The sequence below is a fragment of the Pan paniscus genome, chromosome 1, assembly GCF_029289425.2.
Source record: "Pan paniscus chromosome 1, NHGRI_mPanPan1-v2.0_pri, whole genome shotgun sequence".
Classification (NCBI taxonomy): Eukaryota; Metazoa; Chordata; class Mammalia; order Primates; family Hominidae; genus Pan; species Pan paniscus.
Genome location: NC_073249.2, coordinates 213,848,510 through 213,869,662, shown reverse-complemented (window position 1 = coordinate 213,869,662; position 21,153 = coordinate 213,848,510). Strand labels below are relative to the sequence as shown.

At 46.8% G+C, this 21,153-nt stretch overlaps 1 protein-coding gene across 1 annotated transcript; it reads left to right on the top strand.

Moving 5' to 3' along the window:
* The first annotated feature begins 7,147 nt into the window (after positions 1–7,147).
* Positions 7,148–11,141, top strand: LOC100982456 (PRAME family member 15). The gene is made up of 3 exons (XM_034951111.3): positions 7,148–7,582; positions 8,253–8,834; positions 10,580–11,141. The coding sequence occupies exons 1-3, from the start codon at positions 7,290–7,292 to the stop codon at positions 11,139–11,141; spliced, it is 1,437 nt and encodes a 478-aa protein (XP_034807002.3). The 5' UTR covers positions 7,148–7,289.
* Positions 11,142–21,153: the final 10,012 nt, after the last annotated feature.

Here is a 21,153-nt window from a genome sequence, read left to right as displayed (position 1 = left end):
ACAATCATTGGTTTTAGATGACAAGATAAAAGAATAAAACATATTCCTTGCAAGACAACCAGCAAAACTTCATGATCAGCATCAAATCAGTGCCTTCTCACTGTCAGTGGGTGGAAGCCTTCATCAATACTTGAAGAGTTTGAGGCACTCATGAACTCACCATAAGACTCTTTACTCAGGGACAGGATGTAAGCCAAGCAAAAGACCTTCCACAGGTGGTGAATTTGGAAGCCTGCCCAATGTGTCCTGCAAGTTTTCACTGGCAATATGCAGGTGCAGATATGACAAAGAATAACCATGACCTTTACATCACCCCCAGCTGTTGAGGAATGGGATCCTTTTGACCGTTTCTGTCCATAGAACAAGGTTACTCATCTTCTGTGGCAACAACATATGTGGTCTACTTAACAGAGAAGAAGACTCTGTAAAAAAAAAAAGTTTATTATGAAGTAAGCAAAGAAATGGGAATAGATGTGAGATTATTTGGGGAGATAAAGGAAGTTGAAGGTTTTGAAAGGAAAAATAAGGAGGATTATACAAATTGTTTTGAAAGACTCATACTTGGTCATAAGGATTAAAACCAAAAGGGCATCAGTGCAATGTTAGATAGATTCCTCTTACACCAATTCAATAACCCCCAACATGTTCAGTAAGTCTTGGTTCACTCCCAGGTTCCCAATAAAAACCCAGCTCAACCCTGACCAGCTCCACCCTCACTTCCCATTTGTAATTTTCACATGACTTTATTACAGAACCATCAGGTTCCTATGCCTGCTGCACAGTAGCTTAGCAATATTCTGAGACAGCAGGGTTTGCAGCAGAGAGTTTAATGATCACAAGGTGGCTGAATGAGAAGCTAGGAGGAGATCCTCAAATTCATCTCCCCAAGGAGTACTGAGGGTTTCCAGTGGATGCTGGATAGCAAGGGGCCGGAAAGTTGAGGTAGCGGTAAGAGGGAAGAAGTCAACAGGATGTAGAAACTGCATTCTTTGGTGAGTTGGTGCATTGCAGGGCCCTTCAGATCAGCTGGCATCAGTAGTTTCACTGACATGCAGAACCTGAAAGAATATCTCAGATGAAAAAGTTAATGTTTTCAATGCTTGAATCGTTGTCTGCAGGGAAGTTAAGGGGAACTGTAATCTAAGGTCTATATGACTTTGGAACAGTAGGCTGCCAGCAACCATGAGGAACCAGGTCAGAGAGCAAGAAGACCTCCTGATGAATGCTGAATGTGTTGCAAGCTTGGTTTATTTTTGTTTCTCTCCCTCACTTCTTCACTGATTAAATTTATAAAGTTTATCGATGTGGTTTCAATTTCTTCCAAAGAAGCCTTAACCTAAGCCCTGAGACCACTCACGCCCTCAGTGGCACCTCTCCTCCACCAGAACGAGCATGTAATCTGCTACCTTAGGTTATACAAAATCCCGAAGACCATTCAATACATTGAGATTTTCATTCTGATTTCGTAGGGATGACTCCTCTGTTTTTAGAAAGCTTTTTAAAGTATAAAGCATTTTTATCTTTTGATGTGGCCAAGGATCTCCTAACAACACTACTTTCAGATTTTATTTTTCTGTCTAATGTCGTAAACAGATCAAATCCTTCCCTGCCTCACACTCAAGACTATGAAGTTCACATATTAGTAAAATACCATCAGTGTTTGTGGAGTTCATGAATGAAAGATTTTTTTATTTTTTGACAGAATGTCCCTCTGACACCCAGACTGGAGTGCAGTGGCACAATTCTGGCTCACTGCAACCATTGCCTCCTTTGTTCAAGCAATTCTCCTGCCTCAGCCTCCCAAGTAGCTGGGTTTCAGGCGCCTGCCATCATGCCCAGCTAATTTTTGTATTTTTGTATTTTTGTAGAGACGGGGTGTCACCTTTTTGACCTGGCTCCTCTTGAACCCCTGACATCAGGTGATTTACTCACCTTGTCCTTCCAAAGTGCTGGAATTACAGGTATGAGCCACCTCGCCCACCCTTGAATGAATGTATTCTTGACTTCTACCCTATCCCTAACACTGTCAATTTCTTGCTTCACGAACTGAATATAGATATGTGATGTGAATGGATATCTGACTCAATCCATTAATCTGGGGAAAGCCAAAAACCCAATCAGGATTAACTGGGTGGAGCTTCACAAATGCAATCAGATATCACTTTTTGATTGGAAGCTAGCAGCGGATATGTGGAGGGGTGTGGGTGGGAGTTGTGATTAGAAAGGTCAATAAAAGCTTCTAAAGACCCACAGGAGAGACCCAAAGTCTTCAAGCCTGGAGTTCCTGCCTGGTTCTTCCTGAGGTCTGAGCACCTTCTAAACTACATCCAGATCTGGTAAGTCACTAATTTCTGTAAGGACACTCCCATCTGACCTAGAGTCAGTCGGTCTGGGATGGTGACAGTGCAGCCTACGATGGCACAGAGCTATATCCTGTCCTTTTTTTATATATATGAACAATTTGAAGCTTTGAATGTTTTCCTCTAAATGCAGTTCTGTCTTTATTTCAAAAAAGTTGATTGTACTTTGGCTGATGCCATTTTAAAATTCTTGAAGGGAGCAGTGACTCATGCCTTTAACCCCAACACTTTTGGAGGCCAAAGTGGGAGGATAATTTCAGCCCAGGGGTTTGAGACCAACCTGGGCAACATGACAAAAACCCTCCTCTACACAACGTTTTTGGTTTTTTTTTTGAGGGTGGGGATGGAGTCTCACTGTGTTGCCCAGACTGGAGTGCAGTGGCACGATCTCAACTCACTGCAACCTTTACTTCCCGGGTTCAAGCAATTCTCATGCCTCAGTCTCCATCCTCAGAAGCTGGTGTCACAGACATCTGAAACCATGCCTGGCTAAGTTTTGTATTTTTAGTAGAGGTGGGGTTTCACCACGCTGGCCAGGTTGGTCTCAAACACCTGACCTCAAGTGATCCACCTGCCTTGGCCTCCCAAAGTGCTGGGATTACAGCTGTGAGTCACAGGTGCTTGGCCTCTACTTTTTTTTTTAATTAGCCGAGCATGGTGACATGCATCTGTAGTCCCAGCTATTTGGGTGGCTGGTGTGGGAGAATCACTTGAGCCCAAAAGATTGAGGCTGCAGTGAGCCATGCTCACACCACTGCTGTACTCCAGCCTGGACAAAAGAGAGAGACCCTGTCCAAAAAACAAAAACAAAATCAATCAAAAAGGATCTTTGACCTTAATTTTAAACCAATCACATCCTCTTTCACCCAAATGGAGACATGGCTATGGGGGTGCATGCCTGTAATCCCAGCTACGTGGAAGGCTGAAGCATGAGAATTGCTTGAATCTCAGAGGTGGAGGTTACAGTGAGCTGAGATGGCACCGCTGTACTCCAGCCTGGGCGACAAAGTGAGACTTAGCTTCACCCACACCAAAAAATATTAGATGATACCACCCAGGTGATCATTAGATACATGAAGATTTCTACTGTGTTTTCTTAGGGACTGTCATCTCTGTCTTTGAAAACTGTTTTAACTCTGAAATATTTTGATAAATTTGACATGGCCAAGGATCCCTCAACAAAGATACTTTCAAGTTTTTTCTTTCTGTCTAATATCAGGAAGAGATTCAACCCTTCCCTATCTCACACTCAGGACTGTGAAGGACACATGTTAGTAAAACTCCATGTTTGTGGAGGGAATCAGTGAAGGAGTCCTGGACTTTCACCCTAACCCTGAATCTTTCACTTTGATGGATGAATATCTAATTCCATCAGTAAATCTGTTAGAAACCCAAAAATCCAATCAGGATTAACTTGGAAGAAGACGAATCAAATGTAGTTCTCTTTCTCTCTTTTTTTTTTTTTTTTTTTTTTTTTTTTTTTTTTTTTTTGAATCTAGCGTATTTTCCAGGCTGGAGTTCAGTGGTGTATTGTCAGCTCACTGCAACCTCTGCCTCCTGGGTTCAAGCGATCCTCCTGCCTCAGCCTCCCTAGTAGCTTGGACTATAGGCGCAGACCACCGCACCTGGCTAATTTTTGTAATTTTAGTAGAGGTAAGGTTTTACCATGTTGGCCAGGCTGGTCTCAAACTCCTGACCTCAGATAATCCACCTGCCTCTGCCTCCCAGAGTGCTGGGATTACAGGTGTGAGCCACTTCATCTGGACTTGAATGAATGTATTCTTCACTTCTACCCTATCCCTAACACTGTCAATTTCTTGCTTCATGAAGTGAATATAGATATGTCATATGAATGGACATCTGATTCAATCCGGTAATCTGGGGAGAGCCAAAAACCCAATCAGGATTAACTGGGTGGAGCTTCACAAATGCAATCAGATATCATTTTCTGATTGGAAGCTAGCAGCGGATACGTGGAGGGGCGTGGGTGGGAGTTGTGATTAGAAAGGTCAATAAAAGCTTCTAAAGACCCACAGGAGAGACCCAAAGTCTTCAAGCCTGGAGTTCCTGCCTGGTTCTTCCTGAGGTCTGAGCACCTTCTAGACTACATCCAGATCTGGTAAGTCACTAATTTCTGTAAGAACATTCCCATCTGACCTAGAGTCAGTCGGTCTGGGATGGTGACAGTGCAGCCAACGATGGCACAGAGCTATATCCTGTCTTTTTTTATTTTTCATATGAACAATTTGAGGCTTTGAATGTTTTCCTCTAAATGCAGTTCTGTCTTTATTTCAAAAAAGTTGATTGTGCTTTGGTTTAGGTCATTTCAAAATTCTTGAAGGGAGCAGTGACTCACGCCTTTAACACCAACACTTTTGGAGGCCAAAATGGGAGGATCATTTCAGCCCAGGGGTTTGAGACCAACCTGGGCAACATGACAAAAACCCTCCTCTACACAGTGTTTTTTTTTTTTTTGAGGGTGGGGATGGAGTCTCACTGTGTTGCCCAGACTGGAGTGCAGTGGCACGATCTCAACTCACTGCAACCTTTACTTCCCGGGTTCAAGCAATTCTCATGCCTCAGTCTCCATTCTCAGAAGCTGGTGTCACAGACATCTGAAACCATGCCTGGCTAAGTTTTGTATTTTTAGTAGAGGTGGGGTTTCACCACGATGGCCAGGTTGGTCTCGAACACCTGACCTCAAGTGATCCACCTGCCTTGGCCTCCCAAAGTGCTGGGATTACAGCTGTGAGTCACAGGTGCTTGGCCTCTACTTTTTTTTTTTTTTAATTAGCCGAGCATGGTGACATGCATCTGTAGTCCCAGCTATTTGGGTGGCTGGTGTGGGAGACTCACTGGGGCCCAGAAGATTGAGGCTGCAGTGAGCCATGCTCACACCACTGCTGTACTCCAGCCTGGGCAAAAGATAGACACCCTGTCCAAAAAACAAAAACAATATCTTAACGAAAAAGGATCTATGACCTTAATTTTAAACCAGTCACGTCCTCACTGTAATTCTTCCCCCTGAATGGAGACGTGGCTGTTGGGGGTGCATGCCTGTAGTACCAGCTATGTGGAAGGCTGAAGCATGAGAATTGCTTGAATCTTGGAGGCCGAGGTAAGAGTGAGCCGAGATGACACCACTGCACTCTAGCCTGGCCGATGAAGTGAGATTCAGCAACTTCAACACCAAAAAATTTATGCCACCTGAGTGATCATTGGATATATGAAGATTTCTATTGTTTTTTCTTAGGGACTGTCATCTCTGTCTTTGAAAATTGTTTTAACTCTGAAATATTTTGATAAATTTGTGGCCAAGGATCCCTCAACAAAGATAATTTCAAGTTTGCTTTCTTTGTGTCTAATATCAGAAAGAGATTCAACCCTTCCCTATCTCACACTCAGGACTTTGAAGGACACATATTAGTAAAACTCCACGTTTGTGAAGGGAATCAGTGAATGAGTCTTGGACTTCCACCCTATCCCTAAATGTTTCATTTTGATGGATGAATATTAATTCAATCAGTGATCTTTAAGAAAGCCAGAAATCCAATCAGGATTAACTGGGTAGAGATTAAGAAGTCTAGTCAAATGTAGCTCTCTCTGTCTCTCTGTTCATTCTAGCCTATTTCCCAGGCTGGAGTGGAGTGGTATAATGTCAGCTCACTGCAACTTCTGCCTCTTGGGTTCAAGCGATCCTCCAACCTCAGCCTCCCTAGTAGCTTGGACTACAGGTGCAAACCACTGCACCTGGCTAATTTTTGCTGTCTTAGTAGAGGCAGGGTTTTACCATGTTGGCCAGGCTCATCTTGAACTCCTGATCTCAGATGATCCACCTGCCTTGGCCTCACAAAATGCTCAGATTACAGGTGTGAGTCACTGCACCCTGCCAAAGTGGTTCAGTTTGAATATGTGTAAGAGGTGTGCATTGGAAACGTCTATCTTGCGAGTGATGCATAACAGTGTCACATAGCTTTCAAAGCTTCTCACTGAAATTTTCAATAATGAGGCTGGGGTGGAGGCTCACACCTATAATCCCAGTATGTTGGGAGGCCAAGGGGGGTGGATTGCTTGAGACTAGGAGTTCAAGACCAGCTTGGACAACATAGCGAAATCCACTGTCTTTACAAAAAGTCAAAAAATAAAAGATGAGCTGGGTGTGGTGATGCATAACTGTGGTCCCAGCTACTTAGGAGGCTGTGGGGGAAGAGTTCTTTGAGCTTGGAGGTCAAGGCTGCACTGAGCTGAGATCCCACCACTACCCTCCAGGCTGGGTGACAGAGCAAGACCCTGTCAGAAAGAGAGTGAGAGAGGGAGAGAGAGAAGGAGAGAGAATGAGAGAAGGGAGGCAGGGAAAGAAGACAAGAAAGAAAGAAGGGAGAGAGAGTGGGAAAGAAAGAAAGAAGGAAGGGAGAGAGGGAAAGAAGGAAAGAAGAAAGAGAGAGAAAGAGAAAGCAAGCTTAAATAATGAAAAGAAAACAAATAGAACCTATTCTAGGGATGCTCCATGAATGTTCCCAACAAGCTTATTTGTAGGAACTGAAAATGTGGGCATGTAGGCTTGTGACACTCCCATTCCCATTGTTTTAGAACCTTGAGTAATTAGTAATTTCCCCCAATGGTAGAAGGGGTTCGCTTTCAGGTTCCTCCACACTCACTAGTCACTGGATGGAACACTGGATAGAAAGGAAGGGCTAGTGGTGGCCCTGCTTCCTCACTCCTTCGGAGACGCTCATGCTGATGCAGCAGAGGCAGAATGCTGGCTTAATGGCCACTGAGTACAGAGTAGAATTGGAGTAAACTGAGGGCTCTTTCACCATTGCCAGAGCAGTGACTTTTGCCATAGGAGAAGATGAGATTGCATGGGCTTGTCCTGAGAGTGATGCCTTTTCTCTGGGTTTGTCCTCTGGAAGTTTTCCCTGCAGATTCATGAAGATGAGCATCCGGACTCCACCCAGACTCCTGGAGCTTGCGGGGCGGAGCCTGCTGAAGGACCAAGCCTTGGCCATCTCCACCCTGCAGGAGCTGCCCATGGAACTTTTCCCCCCACTGTTCATGGAGGCCTTCAGCAGGAGACGCTGTGAGGCCCTGAAGCTGATGGTGCTGGCCTGGCCCTTCCGCCGCCTCCCTCTGAGGCCTCTGATAAAGATGCCTTGTCTGGAGGCATTCCAAGCTGTGCTGGATGGGCTTGATGCACTGCTTACCCAAGGGGTTCATCCCAGGTGAGGTGGCCCAGGTGGGCTGGTGGGGAGGGCCCAGGTGTCCAACAGAAGGAACAACTGGGTCATGAGAAGTGAGGAGGCCCAAGGGGGGATGGTGGTGGTGAGGAAGCTGAGAGGACTTGGTCATTCACCAACTCCTCAGGGAAAGCACTGCTCACCATGTAAGGTCCATGGAGGTAACAGGAACCTCTCCTCTAATGGCACTGAAAGGCACCATGAAAAGTGAGAACTGGGCCAGGCACGGTGGCTCACAATGTAATCCCAGCACATTGGGAGGCTGAGGTCAAGAGTTGGAGGCCAGCCTGTCCAAAATGGCAAACCCCAACTCTACTAAAAATACTAAAATTAGCTGGGCATGGTGGGGGGTTCCTGTAATCCCAGCTACTTGTGAGGTTGAGGCAGGAGAATCATTTGAACCCGGGAAGCAGAGGTTGCAGTGAGGTGACCTCACACCACTGCACTCCAGCCTGGGCGACAAAGGGAGACTTGGTCTCAAAAAAACAAAAAAAAATAAATGTGGAAGTGGGCAGGATCCAAGGGGAAAACAGGGTGAAGAAAAGTCAGAGAGAGGGACAAGAAGCAGGGAGAGGAGGAGCTGCTATCCAGGATGTGGAGTTTAAGTTCAGAAATGAGTTCTGAAATTCTCAGTCTCACCTCTATTTTCCCACAGGAGATGGAAACTTCAAGTGCTGGATTTACAGGATGTCTGTGAGAACTTCTGGATGGTTTGGTCTGAAGCTATGGCCCACGGGTGCTTCCTCAATGCCAAGAGGAACAAAAAACCAGTGCAGGACTGTCCAAGGATGAGAGGACAGCAGCCCTTGACTGTGTTCATAGAACTTTGGCTCAAGAACAGGACTCTGGATGAATATCTCACCTACCTCCTTCTATGGGTCAAGCAGAGGAAAGATTTACTACACCTGTGCTGTAAGAAGCTGAAAATTTTGGGAATGCCCTTCCACAATATCAGAAGCATCCTGAAAATGGTGAACCTAGACTGTATCCAGGAGGTGGAAGTGAATTGCAAGTGGATACTGCCCATCCTGACACAGTTTACCCCATACCTGGGCCACATGAGGAATCTTCAGAAGCTCGTTCTCTCCCACATGGATGTCTCTCGCTACGTTTCCCCAGAGCAGAAGAAGGAGATTGTTACCCAGTTCACCACTCAGTTCCTCAAGCTGCGCTGCCTCCAAAAGCTTTATATGAACTCTGTTTCTTTCCTCGAAGGCCACCTGGACCAGCTGCTCAGGTGAGGGAGGGTGATGAGCTTTCTCTGCAGACTACAGCAGAGCCTGTTACACTAAACACTAGTGGGCCTCTACTGTGAGCCAGCCTATGAGGATGTAACAGTGAAGGGGACACTAGAATGTCCATGCATTGTCCTGTTGGCGGCCCTGTCCTGAAATGGGTATCACGCAACCCTCCCAATAGAGGCAGAGGGATCAGCTAGGGGAGATGCTATAGAGAGGCTGCCATGCTGGGAAGCTAGCTACTGGGGGGTTCAGATCTAGTGAGGGTGCCTTTCTGAATTCTTCCTGAGGACGTGTGTCTAATTTAAGATGATGAAAAATAGGCCAGGGGCGCTGGCTCATGCCTGTAATCCTAGCACTTTGGGAGTCTGAGGCAAGAGGATAGCTTGAGCCTAGGAGTTTAAGACCAGTCTGGGTAACATCCCAAGACCCCTGTCAGAAATGAATAAATAAAAGTAAAAACAAACAAGATAACTTTTTTTTTCTGAGATGGATTTTCACTTTGATTGTCCAGGCTAGAGGGCAGTTGTGACATCTCAGCTCGCAGCAACTTCTGCCTCCCAGGTTCAGGCGATTCTCCTGCCTCAGCTTCCTGAGTACCTGGGATTACAGGCGTGGGCCACCACACCTGGCTAATTTTTATATTTTAAGTAGAGACAGGGTTTCACCATGTTGGCCAGGTTATTCTCCAACTCCTGACTTCAGGTGATTCACCCACCTTGGACTCCCAAAGTGCTGGGATTATAGGTGAGAGGTACCATGCCCAGCCAACAAGATAATTTTTAAGAAGATGATGGAAAGTAGGGAAGTGAAGTGGGCACTGAAGAGGGGAATGCTCAGCAAACCTGCACATGTCAGAAAATCAGCTTTGTGCCCCACAGTTTGGTGAACATGAATGATCCCATCTCTAATTCCCTGTTGTAAAAGTTTCTTTTGAGCTCCAGGTAAATTAATTACCTAGGAAATGTATGATTCTGAAACAGAGGGTCAGGGAGCAGGCACAAAGAATGGTGAAAGTGATAGATGGTTTGCTGATGATACAGGCGTGTCAGGGACGCCTGCAGCCTGCCCACCCCAGCTGATGTTGCAGGATCCTGTCTGGGTTTGTCCTTTATGCCTGAATCTCCACTGGGCTCCTGTAGCCCAGGGATGTGGTTTTCTGCCTGACAGATGAGGAAAGGGAGCTTCAGGGATTCTGAGAACTTGATCCATTCCTATAAATGACGGTGAAATGACTCAGCCTCAAATGGAATTATTTTTTCTCTTTTTTTTTTTTAAAATACAGAGTCTTGCTCTGTCACCCAGGCTGGAGTGTAGTGACATGATCTCTGCTCACTGCAACCTCTACCTCCTGGGTTCAAGCAATTATCCTGCCTCAGCTTCACAAGTAGCTGGAATTGCAGGCGCCTGCCACAACACCTGGCTAATTTTTGGATTTTTGGCGGAGAGGAGGTTTTGCCATGATCAGCAGGCTGGTCTCAAACTCCTGATCTCAAGGAATCCACCTGTCTCAGCCTCCCAAAGTTCTGGGATTACAGGTGTGAGTTACTGCGCCAGGCCTAAAGTGGAATTGACCTCAGTGGCAAAGGTCTTCATCACGCTGCATCCTAAGTGTTGACCATCAATCAGAATGACCCTGGGCTTGGGTAAAATGGTCTCCATCCATTACCTTGAAGTCATTCCCCACCACCCTCCACTCACCCCTATGATTCCCCAGAATTAACTTCTTGCTCTCTCTCCGCAGCTGTCTGAAGACCTCGTTAAAGATCCTCGCAATAACTAACTGTGCGCTTTTGGAATCAGACTTGAAGCATCTATCCCAGTGCCCGAGCATCAGTCAACTAAAGACCCTGGACCTGAATGGCATCAGACTGACCAATTACAGTCTTGTGCCTCTCCAAATTCTCCTAGAAAAAGTTGCAGCCACCCTTGAGTACCTGGATTTAGATGACTGTGGCATCGTAGACTCCCAAGTCAACACCATCCTGCCTGCCTTGAGCCACTGCTTTGAGCTCAACACCTTCAGCTTCTGTGGAAATCCCATCTGCATGGCAACCCTGGAGAACCTGCTGAGCCACACAATCATACTCAGAAAGTTATGCCTGGAGCTGTATCCTGCCCCGCGGGAGAGTTATGGTGCTGATGGTACTCTCTGCTGGAGCAGATTTGCCCAACTTAGGGCTGAGCTGATGAAGAGAGTGAGGGACTTCAGGCACCCCAAGAGGATCTTGTTCTGTACTGACTACTGCCCTGACTGTGGCAACAGGTCATTTTATGACCTGGAGGCAGATCAATGCTGCTGTTGAATGCCTGCCTATTTTGGTGGATATGTCAAACGCTTTCTTCTGGACACTTGGAAACTAAAACCTAGGTCTTAGGTACACCCTATAGGGAGCACAGAACCCATCGTTTCACACATGGGCTCTGAAAGTGGGAAAGGAAAGCTGATCAAGCAGGGGCCGGACTTGCGGGAAATGTTGCCATGGATTCGATGGGACTTTGGGGACCTGTGTCCTGTAGAGTCGAAAATGGGAATCTGAATGTCTAGAGTGCAGGCTTGAGAATACTTGAGGGAGTTACTCTTGCATGCATGGTTGTAAAGAAACAATCAGAAATAAAGGAAAACTGAGCAGAATCTGTCTGGTGCCCTGTATTATTAAGTAACCTCTTTTCCAGTTTAAGCCTCAGGAATCTTCAGTTATTGATGGAAAAAACAAAAGGCACTGACTGAGTTGTCCAATCAATAAGATGCAGCCCAAGAAAATCAAGGCATTGAAATGAAATTTGGTTATTGTAATCAGTTTCCTCCCATTCTTTTATTTGAGACAGAGTTTCACTCTCGTTGCCCAGCATGGAGTTTAGAGTGCAATGGTGCCATCTCAGCTGACTGCAACCTCCACCTGGGGTTTAAATGATTCTCCTGCCTCAGCCTCCCAAGTGGCTGGGATTACAGGCATGCACCACCATGCCCAGCTAATTTTTGTATGTTTAGTAGCGACAGGGTTTCCTCACTATGTTGGTCAGGCTGGTCTCAAACTCCTGACTTTGGGTGATTCACGCAAGTAGGCCTACCAAAGTGCTGGGATTACAGGTGTGAGCCACTGTGTCAGGCTTTTTTGTTTTGTTTTGTTTTTTAGAGGTCTCCTGTCACTCAGGCTAGAGTGCGGTGGCACAATCATAGCTCACTGCAGCCTCAATTTCCTGGGTTCAAGTGATCCTCCCACCTCAGCCTCCTGAGGAGCTAGGACTACAGGCATGTGAGCCACCACGCCTGTATGCTTGTTTTTTTGTGTGGTGACAAGGTCTCGCTGTCTTGTCCAGGCTGATCTGGAACTCCTGAGCTTGTGATTCTCCTGCCTTGGCCTCCCAAAATGCAGGGAGTATAGGCGTGGACCACCACGCTTGGCTTGGCCTCCTCCAGTTCTTCACTTCTTTAGATGTCTGTTAATTCCTTGTTAGTTTCTGTGGCTGTTCAGTGGGTTAATACACACTAGGTGGACACCAAGGGCCTGGAACGTTACTGGGCAAGAACAGTGAGCCAATCCACACGGAAAGCACCTTCTTCTCAGGGTCTTTCACCGCTAGCCAGATGCCGAGACCCTGCCCACTCCCTGTGAGTCTCCACATGCTTCCAGAAGCCTTAGTTGGTGGACGTCAGCTTCACTGCACAAGGAGCCACTCTCTTCCCGCTGCCCTGGAAGGGGATGTCCATATTGTGTATTAGCTGGAGCCTCTGGGCAGCACCAACCCTTGCTTTTTCCCCTGATGACTAGCAGCCCTTCTTGAATTAAACTGGTTGTAGCCAGTAAAGACAGCCACATTCCCTTTAAGTAAAATACTAAAACTATACAGGTATGTAACACTTTTTAAATATTTCCATCTGTCATTTAAAAAAGTTACTTCTTATTAGGGAGCTAGGTCAGATCGATGAGAGATTTTCTCATAACAACTCCCCTCTCTCCCTATCAAGGAAGAGACTAGTGCAGGGTGTTCTGGAATCTCACATCATCAAAGGGTGGATAATGATCAGGGGCCTGTGGGTGATGAGTGACCTTCCCTGTGCTGAGGAAGCCTGCATAATGGGCACCCAAGTGAAGGATCCTGCTGAGGATTCAGGGGCTGGTATTGCTGTCAGGGATCTTAGCCAAGAGCCTCAGTTCCCTGTAAAATGAGGATGATGATGTCCAACAGCTTATAGGACCCTGGAAGGATCCAATGAGATGGTTCATATTTAGGGCTTGGCATGGGGACTGGCATACAGTTAGATGAATACATCTTGTTCTTTTTTCTCTTCTCAGCAGAAGTCCCAGCCATTTTCATCTTTCAATCTCACCTCCTTTTCCTGATAACAGGGAGGCAACAAGAACCCAGGGCATGCAATGGGGCTCATCTTCTACCCTCTGCCACAACTTCATCATGACTCCCCCAAGCAGCAGAGCCCCAGGAGCCAGCAGGGGGCAGGGTGGGCATTTCTGGACTGGATTCATTCCTAAGAAGAGTAAAATGTCCAATCCATAGGTCTCGGGTGCCATCTGCTGGTAGATCAGACCAGATGGTGTAATTTAATGTTGCAAGGATTATATTATATGGTATTTTTTAAAATTTACTATTATGAGCCAGGAGCGGTGGCTCATGTCTGTAATCCCAGCACTTTGGGAGGCTGAGGCTATTGTCATGGCCAGGCTTGGTGTCTCACACCTGTAATCCCAGCATTTTGGGAGGCTGAGGTGGGCAGATCGCTTCAGGTCAGGATTTTGAGACCAGGCTGGCCAACATGGTGAAACCCCGTCTCTACTCAAAATACAAAAAAATTGCTGGGCGTGGTGGCATTCGCCTGTAATCCCAGGTATTCAGGAGACTGAGGCAGGACAATCGCTTGAACCCGGGAGGCGAAGATTGCAGTGAGCTGTGATCGCACCAGTGCACTCCAGCCTGGGCGACAGAGCAAGAAAAGAAAATTTACTATAATGTAAATACTAGTTGAGTATAAATATTTGTGTTGTAATTTACGTATATGAAAGATATAAAACTTTTAAAGAATGCAGTGTGATATTTTAAGAATGGTTAATGGCCAGGCGTGGTGGCTCATGCCTGTAATCCCAGCACTTTGGCAGGCCGAGGCAGGCAGATCACGGGGTCAGGAATTTGAGACCAGCCTGGCCAATGTGGTAAAAACCCGTCTCTACTAAAAATACAAAAAATTAGCCTGGGGTGGTGACGGGCCCCTGTAATCCCAGATAGTCAGGAGGCTGAGGCAAGAGAATCTCTTGAACCCAGGAGCAAATGCTGTTGACCACGTGATGCATGGAAACGTTTCTCATGGGTATAGCCACTGAATTGCTAACTTGGGGACGTCAACATTAGCTCACTACCAATAATATAAATAAATTGGATTATGGAAAAAATTGCCTTTGTGATACCATATCCATGTGTGTCATGAGAGTCCAGCAATTGGCCCGGTGTGGTGGCTCACGTCTGTAATCCCAGCACTTTGGGAGACTGAGGCGCATGGATCACTTCAGGTCAGGAGTTCGAGACCAGTCTGGGCAACATGGTGAAACTCTGTATCTATTAAACACACAAAAATTCCCACCTATGAGTGAGAACATGCGGTGTTTGTTTTTTGTCCTTGTGATAGGGTGGGAATTGAACAATGAGAACACATGGACACAGGACAATGAGAACACATCACACCCTGGGGCCTGTTGTGTGGGGAGTGGGGAGGGATAGCATTTGGAGAGATACCTAATGTTAAATGACAAGTTACTGGGTGCAGCACACCAACATGGCACATGTATACATGTGTAACTAACCTGCACGTTGTGCACATGTACCCTAAAACTTAAAGTATAATAAAAACAAATACAAAAATTAACTGGGCGTGGTGGCACGTATCATCCCAACTACTGGGGAGGCCGAGGGAGGAGAATTGCTTGAACCCAGGAGGTGGAGGTTATAGTGATCAAAGATCGTGCCACTGCACTCCAGCCTGGGCAACAGAGTGAGATGCCATATCAAAAAAAAAAAAAAAAAAAAAAAAAAAAAAAAAAGAGAGAGAGAGAAAAGAAAACAAAACAAAAGAAAGTCCAGCATGGTAAAAGGTACATAGAGGTACATGTGGGTGAGCTTCCTTTGTTTTTCATTCTTTTTGCCTTCTCTGGACAGAATTCTCAATGCAAAACATTCCAAAATCACAGAGCAAGTGTATTCTATAACCTTCCCTTTTTTTGAGACTTCTCTTCACAGTGTATGTGCTAGTGTCTTCCAGACTTTTGTGTGACATGCTATACAGAACATCAGATCAAACGGGCACATCCCTAATAAGTGGTGACTTGCCAGATCTGGACTCACTTTGCAGGGTGCTGGGACCTCTCTGAGAATCAAGCAGTAGCTCCAGGAGCCAGGGTTTTGGGTCTCTTCTGTGCATCCTCAGGAGTTTTATTGACTTTTCTCACCACGACCCCCTTCTCAATTACCAACTTCCAATCCAAAAATGACATCCAACTGGATCCTGAACTTCCACCCAGTTAACGGTGATTGAGTTTTCAACTTTCTTCTTATTAAGTGATTAAATTAGATATGGATTTATGAAAGTGAAAGAATTAATAATAGGGTGAAGGACTAAAACTCATTTATTCACTTATTCCATAAATATTGATAAAGTTTGACTAATATGTGACCTTCATAGTGATACAGGGAAGGGTTTTATCTGTTTCAGACATTAGAAATACATATATATATATATATATATATATATATATATATATATATGGTATCTTTATTGGAGAACCTTTGGTCACATCAAAAGTATCAAAGCTTTTCAGAGTTAAAACAGCTTTAAGAAGACAGTGATGTCATCCCTAAAAACACAATAAAATCTCAGTGTATCCACTGGTCACCTGGGTTTTGTGCTACCTAACATGGTAGATCATATGCCCATTCAGGTGGAAGACAGGAACTACTGAGGGTGTAATTTATCTCAAGGTTAAGGTCAAGGCATCACTGAAAGAAATCAGGCCTAAATTACAAAGTGAGGTGGAGGTTGGGCTGGACAGTACTGACTGTTCTAATGGGACCCTAGGAGGGAACCAAGACAACATAAAACACGGCAGGTATTTTGTGGGTATCTAGACAAAAGGATTGAAAGACTTCCTTCTAGATTGAGTTTAAAAATTAAAAAAACCTAATTACAAAAGACATAATGCAGACTCGTAAAACATCACAGTGTCTTTGAGGGCAGAGAGGGCAGATACAGTCTTGGTTCCTACTGGAAGGTGAAGCATCATTACTCACAAACGTGATGGGCTTCCCTCAGAATACCAGCTTGGGAAGAGTGAATCTGAGTGTGCGAGCTGGGGCAGAGCCCAAAGAGGAGCAGTGTGGTCAGACATAAGGAGGGAGACTGTTCAATCTGGAAGCATGAATGGTGCAAGTTGTGTATCTGAAGAATTTGGGAGAAAAATGAACCCCTTGGGGGAATCCTGCACCATCCTCAGGACCCCAGTGAGAATCCTGCAGTTTGGGGGGTCTTTCTACCATGTTCTGGTTGCATGTGCTTCTGAAGGTGCTCCTCTGCTGTCCAGGTCAGAGTAGCTTTCAGAGCCCATCTGAAGGGACGGCCTGACTTCAATTCCACTCACAGAATTTCTACTGGGATTCCAAAGCTTCTCCAGGCTTTTGATGGGGGTCTCTGAAATATTTCTGAACTTCTGTTTTCCTCCCCCAGCCTGAGCTGTGAGAGAAGCTGAATCCTCTGCTTCCTGGAAATGTCAGCCGATCTCTCCTGCACCGAGGACTATGGCCACAAACAGTGCTGAGAGACACTGTCCCTGGAATCAGCAGTGACTCATACATTCTCCCCAAATTCTACTGAGCTTTTTGGGTGCACATAGCAAGGCACAAAACAGGGAGCTCCTCAGCTGCTCTTCTGGACCTAAAGAGGCACCCAGGACCAATGGAGGGGAAGTCTGTCTGCCTTCCACAGGAAGAGCTGACTCCTCTGGTTTTCCTAGAAGTGCCAGGCTGTTGGCAGAGCCTGGGACAGGTCCCAGTGCAGGGGCCCATCCCTTCTAGGATCCCCTTGCCCAGCCTTAGAGCTGACGAGGCTGCACCTGGAATGCAGTAAGTCTGTTTCTGAGTCAGGGCTTTCTTTGCCCGTGGTGTTTGCCCTCTCCATGTTTCTAACAGTAGAAATCACTGTTCAGGCCCTGCTGGACTTCTTTAGTCCTCAACAGGATCTCATTCCAGGTCGCATTTGTGACCGTCTTTTCCAAGATCAGGGGCTGCCCTCCTTTTTTCCCCAATAAAGATCTGAGGAGAAGCTCACTCTGAGAGCAGAGTGGATGCCTAAGAAGGTGCTTGTGGCAGCCTGGGGTGGGGGAGGTCTGGGAACTCGCTGCAGGCTGGATGGAGCCAGGGGGACTAAGGAAAAGAACAGGGCCCAGAAAGGGAGTGGCCCAGAGGAGCTGATGTGGGCCAGAGTAAGTACAGAGGAGAGAGATGGCAGCAGGGTAGGGGGCCGGGTTATTTGGCTTTCACAGAGCCGCGTCCCTGATAAGCTGTGCACTTGTGTCTGAGATCCTCAAAGGACCTGTGCCTGGATGTGGAGCTGTGAGTTTCTAAGGCCCTTTGATTTCACCCTGGTCTACATGAGGTTCCAGTGGCTGCCCCATCTCACCCCAGGGGCAAAGAGTCAGTCTAGCAGGGAGACATGGGGAGAGAGAGTCAATGGCAAACATCCACCCTGGATGCAAAGACAAGGGACATGTCAGAGGGAGGGAGACTTGGTGTGAGGCCAGGGGAAGGGAGGCACATTGGATATGGTGCAGTTCTGTCTCTGCACTTGCCACAGCCTCATAGGACTGTGAGGATTGATCTTTGCAGGAGGGAATGGGGTAGAATGGGGTCTGGACTGGAGTCCCTGTCATCCAAGTGACCCCATATCTACTCCTGCCAACCAGGTGAAGGTCTTGCTAGATGTAAGTCAAACCAGGACCTATCAGACTGCCTGGCACTTTCTGGTGGATCTAGAAGGAGCACAGTGATCCTCAGTCAAAAAAAAATCTTGCATTGTCCAGGGCTGAGGATTTTCAGGTGGCCCTGGAGGGGGAGACTCTGGGGAAAAACCACAGAGAAGATTTTGGCACATTTGACACTATTAACATCCAGTGCCTCCCCTTCCTATTGGTCGGGTGTGGTGGCAGGAGAATTGCTTGAACCCGGGAAGCAGAGGTTGCAGTGAGCTGAGATCACGCCATTGCACTCCAGCCTGGGTGGGCAACAAGAGTGAAACTCTGTCTCAAAAACAAACAAACAAACAAAACAAACAGACAAAAAAATGTGAAACACAAAAAAAAAACCTTTGACTGAGTGCCTGCAATGTGCCACCTACTATTCTGGGTGCTACTTAGGATAAACAAGAAGCAAGACAGCTGCAAAGTGAGCTCAACAGAATACACCTGGCTTGGCAGTGCAGTGCAGATCAGAAAAAAAATGCCTGTGCAGCATAAAATGTGAAGAGACATCTTCTTTGCTTTTCTTTTCTTTCTTCTTCTTTTGAAAGACAGAGCCTTACTCTTGTTTCTAAGGCTGGCGTGCAGTGGTGCAATCTCGGCTCAGTGCAGCCTCGGCCTCTCAGGCTGAAATGATCCTCCCATGTCAGTCTTCCAGTTAGCTGGAAATACAGGTGTGTTGCATGGAATATCTTTTTCTACCCCTTCACTTTCAGACTACATGTGTCCTTATAGGTGAAGTGAGTTTCTGGAAAACAGCATATAGTATGGTCTTATTCTTTTACTCATTCAACGACCCTAAGCCTTTCACTTGCAGAACTGAGATAAATTGTCTTCATTGTTGTTATTGATAAAGGCTTAGTACTCCCATTTAATTTCTTGTTTTCTGGTTGGTTAGAGATTTCTCTCTTCCATCCTTCCTTTCTTATTGTCTTTCTTTGTGTTTAAGTAATTTTCTCTTATGAAATCCTTGGGATGTGACTTTTCTGGCCAGAAGCCTCTATGGCTGGGGGCACCTTTGCCGGAGTTTTGATGGGGTTCACTGGGTTTGTTCTGCCCACTCAGACTGGTAGACTATGCTTGGCTCATGCTTCAGGCCTGGATCACATGCCTATTAAGGGAGGGTCAGGACTGGAGCAGTGAGGGGTGTGTGAGTGAGCAGGGGGTCTGGCCACTTTGGACAGTCACTGGCTCCCACAGCAGTGGGGCAGGCAGCTCCAGGTGCCAGCACAGGTGCCAGATTTTTGCAAGGCTGCAAATGAACCAGGCACAGCAAAAGCAGCTTCCATGTTTGTCCCTGGAGTACACAGTGGTGTCTGCTGCTCTTTCCAGGAAAGTCATCTCATCATCTCCACAGCTCTCAGTAGAGAAAAGGCCCCAGAGTGGATTGCTTGTCTCTGCAGGAAAATCATCCCAAGAATGGGTAGTTTCGCTCTGCCACTGTTCATCCTGATGTTCTCCCTGAGTCTGGGGCTTTTGGGGCATCATGGGGAAGGAAGTATGTGCTGCTTGGGTCATAGGTAGCCATTGGCAGGCACAGAAAAGGCACCACATATTCCCACTCTGGACCATAGCACTGGTGGACCAGCCCACGGGCTTCAGGCCCTCCTTGGTCACAAGGTAGAGCCTCACCAGGTACCCTCGTCTTCCCATCCAGGTGTCTGTCTGCCTCCCACCACCACCCATGGCGCCCAGGTCACTTGCATCAAGGAGCATCCAAAGGCCAGCACTGATCTGTCCTCAGCCCCCTCTCAGCCTCCCTCCCATGCTCATCAGGGCCCAAAGCCCAGAGTGTTCAAGACAGCAGGCGGACGGTGCATCAGCACTAACCTGAGCATGCACACACTCATCTGGGCTGCCACAGCATACATGCTTGACCCCAAGCCCGCTCCAAAATTACAGCCGGTGCCAGGAGGGACCACACAGTGGGAGCAGACACCCCCATGCTGCAGGAGAAGGGGAGACCTCCTGAGCCCTCAAGAGCACTGGGGGACCTTGGTTGGAACTGCGACCTGGGCAGCTTCAGTTGTGCCTTTGGAGCTACTGTCTTGCCAACTCAGGAGGGCCAGGACTCCCTCTTGTCCCAGGATCCCATCAGGTGCAAAGTGTACGTAGCCTCAGTTATGCCCTCTCTCTGTGTTTCTCCACAGAGGTGACAGGTGAGATGCAGGTTCACAGCAGCTCTGGCCAACCCTGCAAAAACAAACCCAATGCTTCTGGGTCTGGTTTAATGAGCCCCAACTGCACTCTAGTTAAGAATATTGCAGGCTAACAGCAGGCAGTGAGGAGTGAGTTTGAGGCTTTGTAGAGGCTCCAGACCTGGGAGCGGGTCTCATTAAGCCATGAGAGGGTGTGGGTGGCACAGCTGTCTGCCCCAGGAACATGGGGCACAGACCTGGCTCACAACCCTGCCAAGGTGGGGTGCCTCCAGGAGTGGACCGTGGTCCCCAGACCCAGCAATTAGGAACGTCAGTCTCTGTGGTCACCCCTGTGGGGGGCAGATCTTGGAAATGCAGCCCCAGGAGGATTAGCACAGAACCTCCCTTTGACACCCAGGAACTTGGCACTGTTAGCAGGGTGGGCACAGTGGCCCCATAGCTGGCCAGGTCATTGAACTAGGTGCCATTTCTGCTTCCCAACAAAGGCCCCTCTAGCTTGATCCCAGCTCTGCCTACCACCTCAAGCCCATCTTCTCCTCGGGGCCCCTCTCTGCCCGTCCCTTTGTGCCTGACTGAGCTGCTCCTTGCAGGCGAAAATGTAAGGAAAATACAGATGACTGAAGAGAAGTAAAGAATGGGTGGAGATCATTGGCACACCCGTAATCCCAGCACATTGGGAGGCCAAGGTCAGCAGATCACTGAAGCCAGGAGCTCAAGACCAGCCTGGTCAACATGGAAAAACCGCGTCTCTACTAAAAATACAAAAAGTAGCATGCTTGGTGGCACTTGCATGCAATTCCAGCTACTAGAGTGGCTGAGGCATGAGAATCACTGGAGCCCCGAAAGATAGGATTCCAGTGAGCCCAGATGGGACCACTGCACTGCAGCCTGGGTGACAAAGCAAGATGTTGTCTTTTATTATTTTTTTTTTTTTAAAAAAAGCAAAAAAAAAGAATGGGTGGGAATTAGATGTTTTGCAGCTGAATCTCAATCACAGACAACAGAGTACTTTGATACTTTTCCATCAATAACTCAATAACTAGAGATTTCTGATGTATAAATCACTAAAATAAGTCAATCAAATACAGAGGACACCAGAAAGTTTTCATTGAGGTTATTTCTGATATTCCTTGGTAACCGTCCCTGCA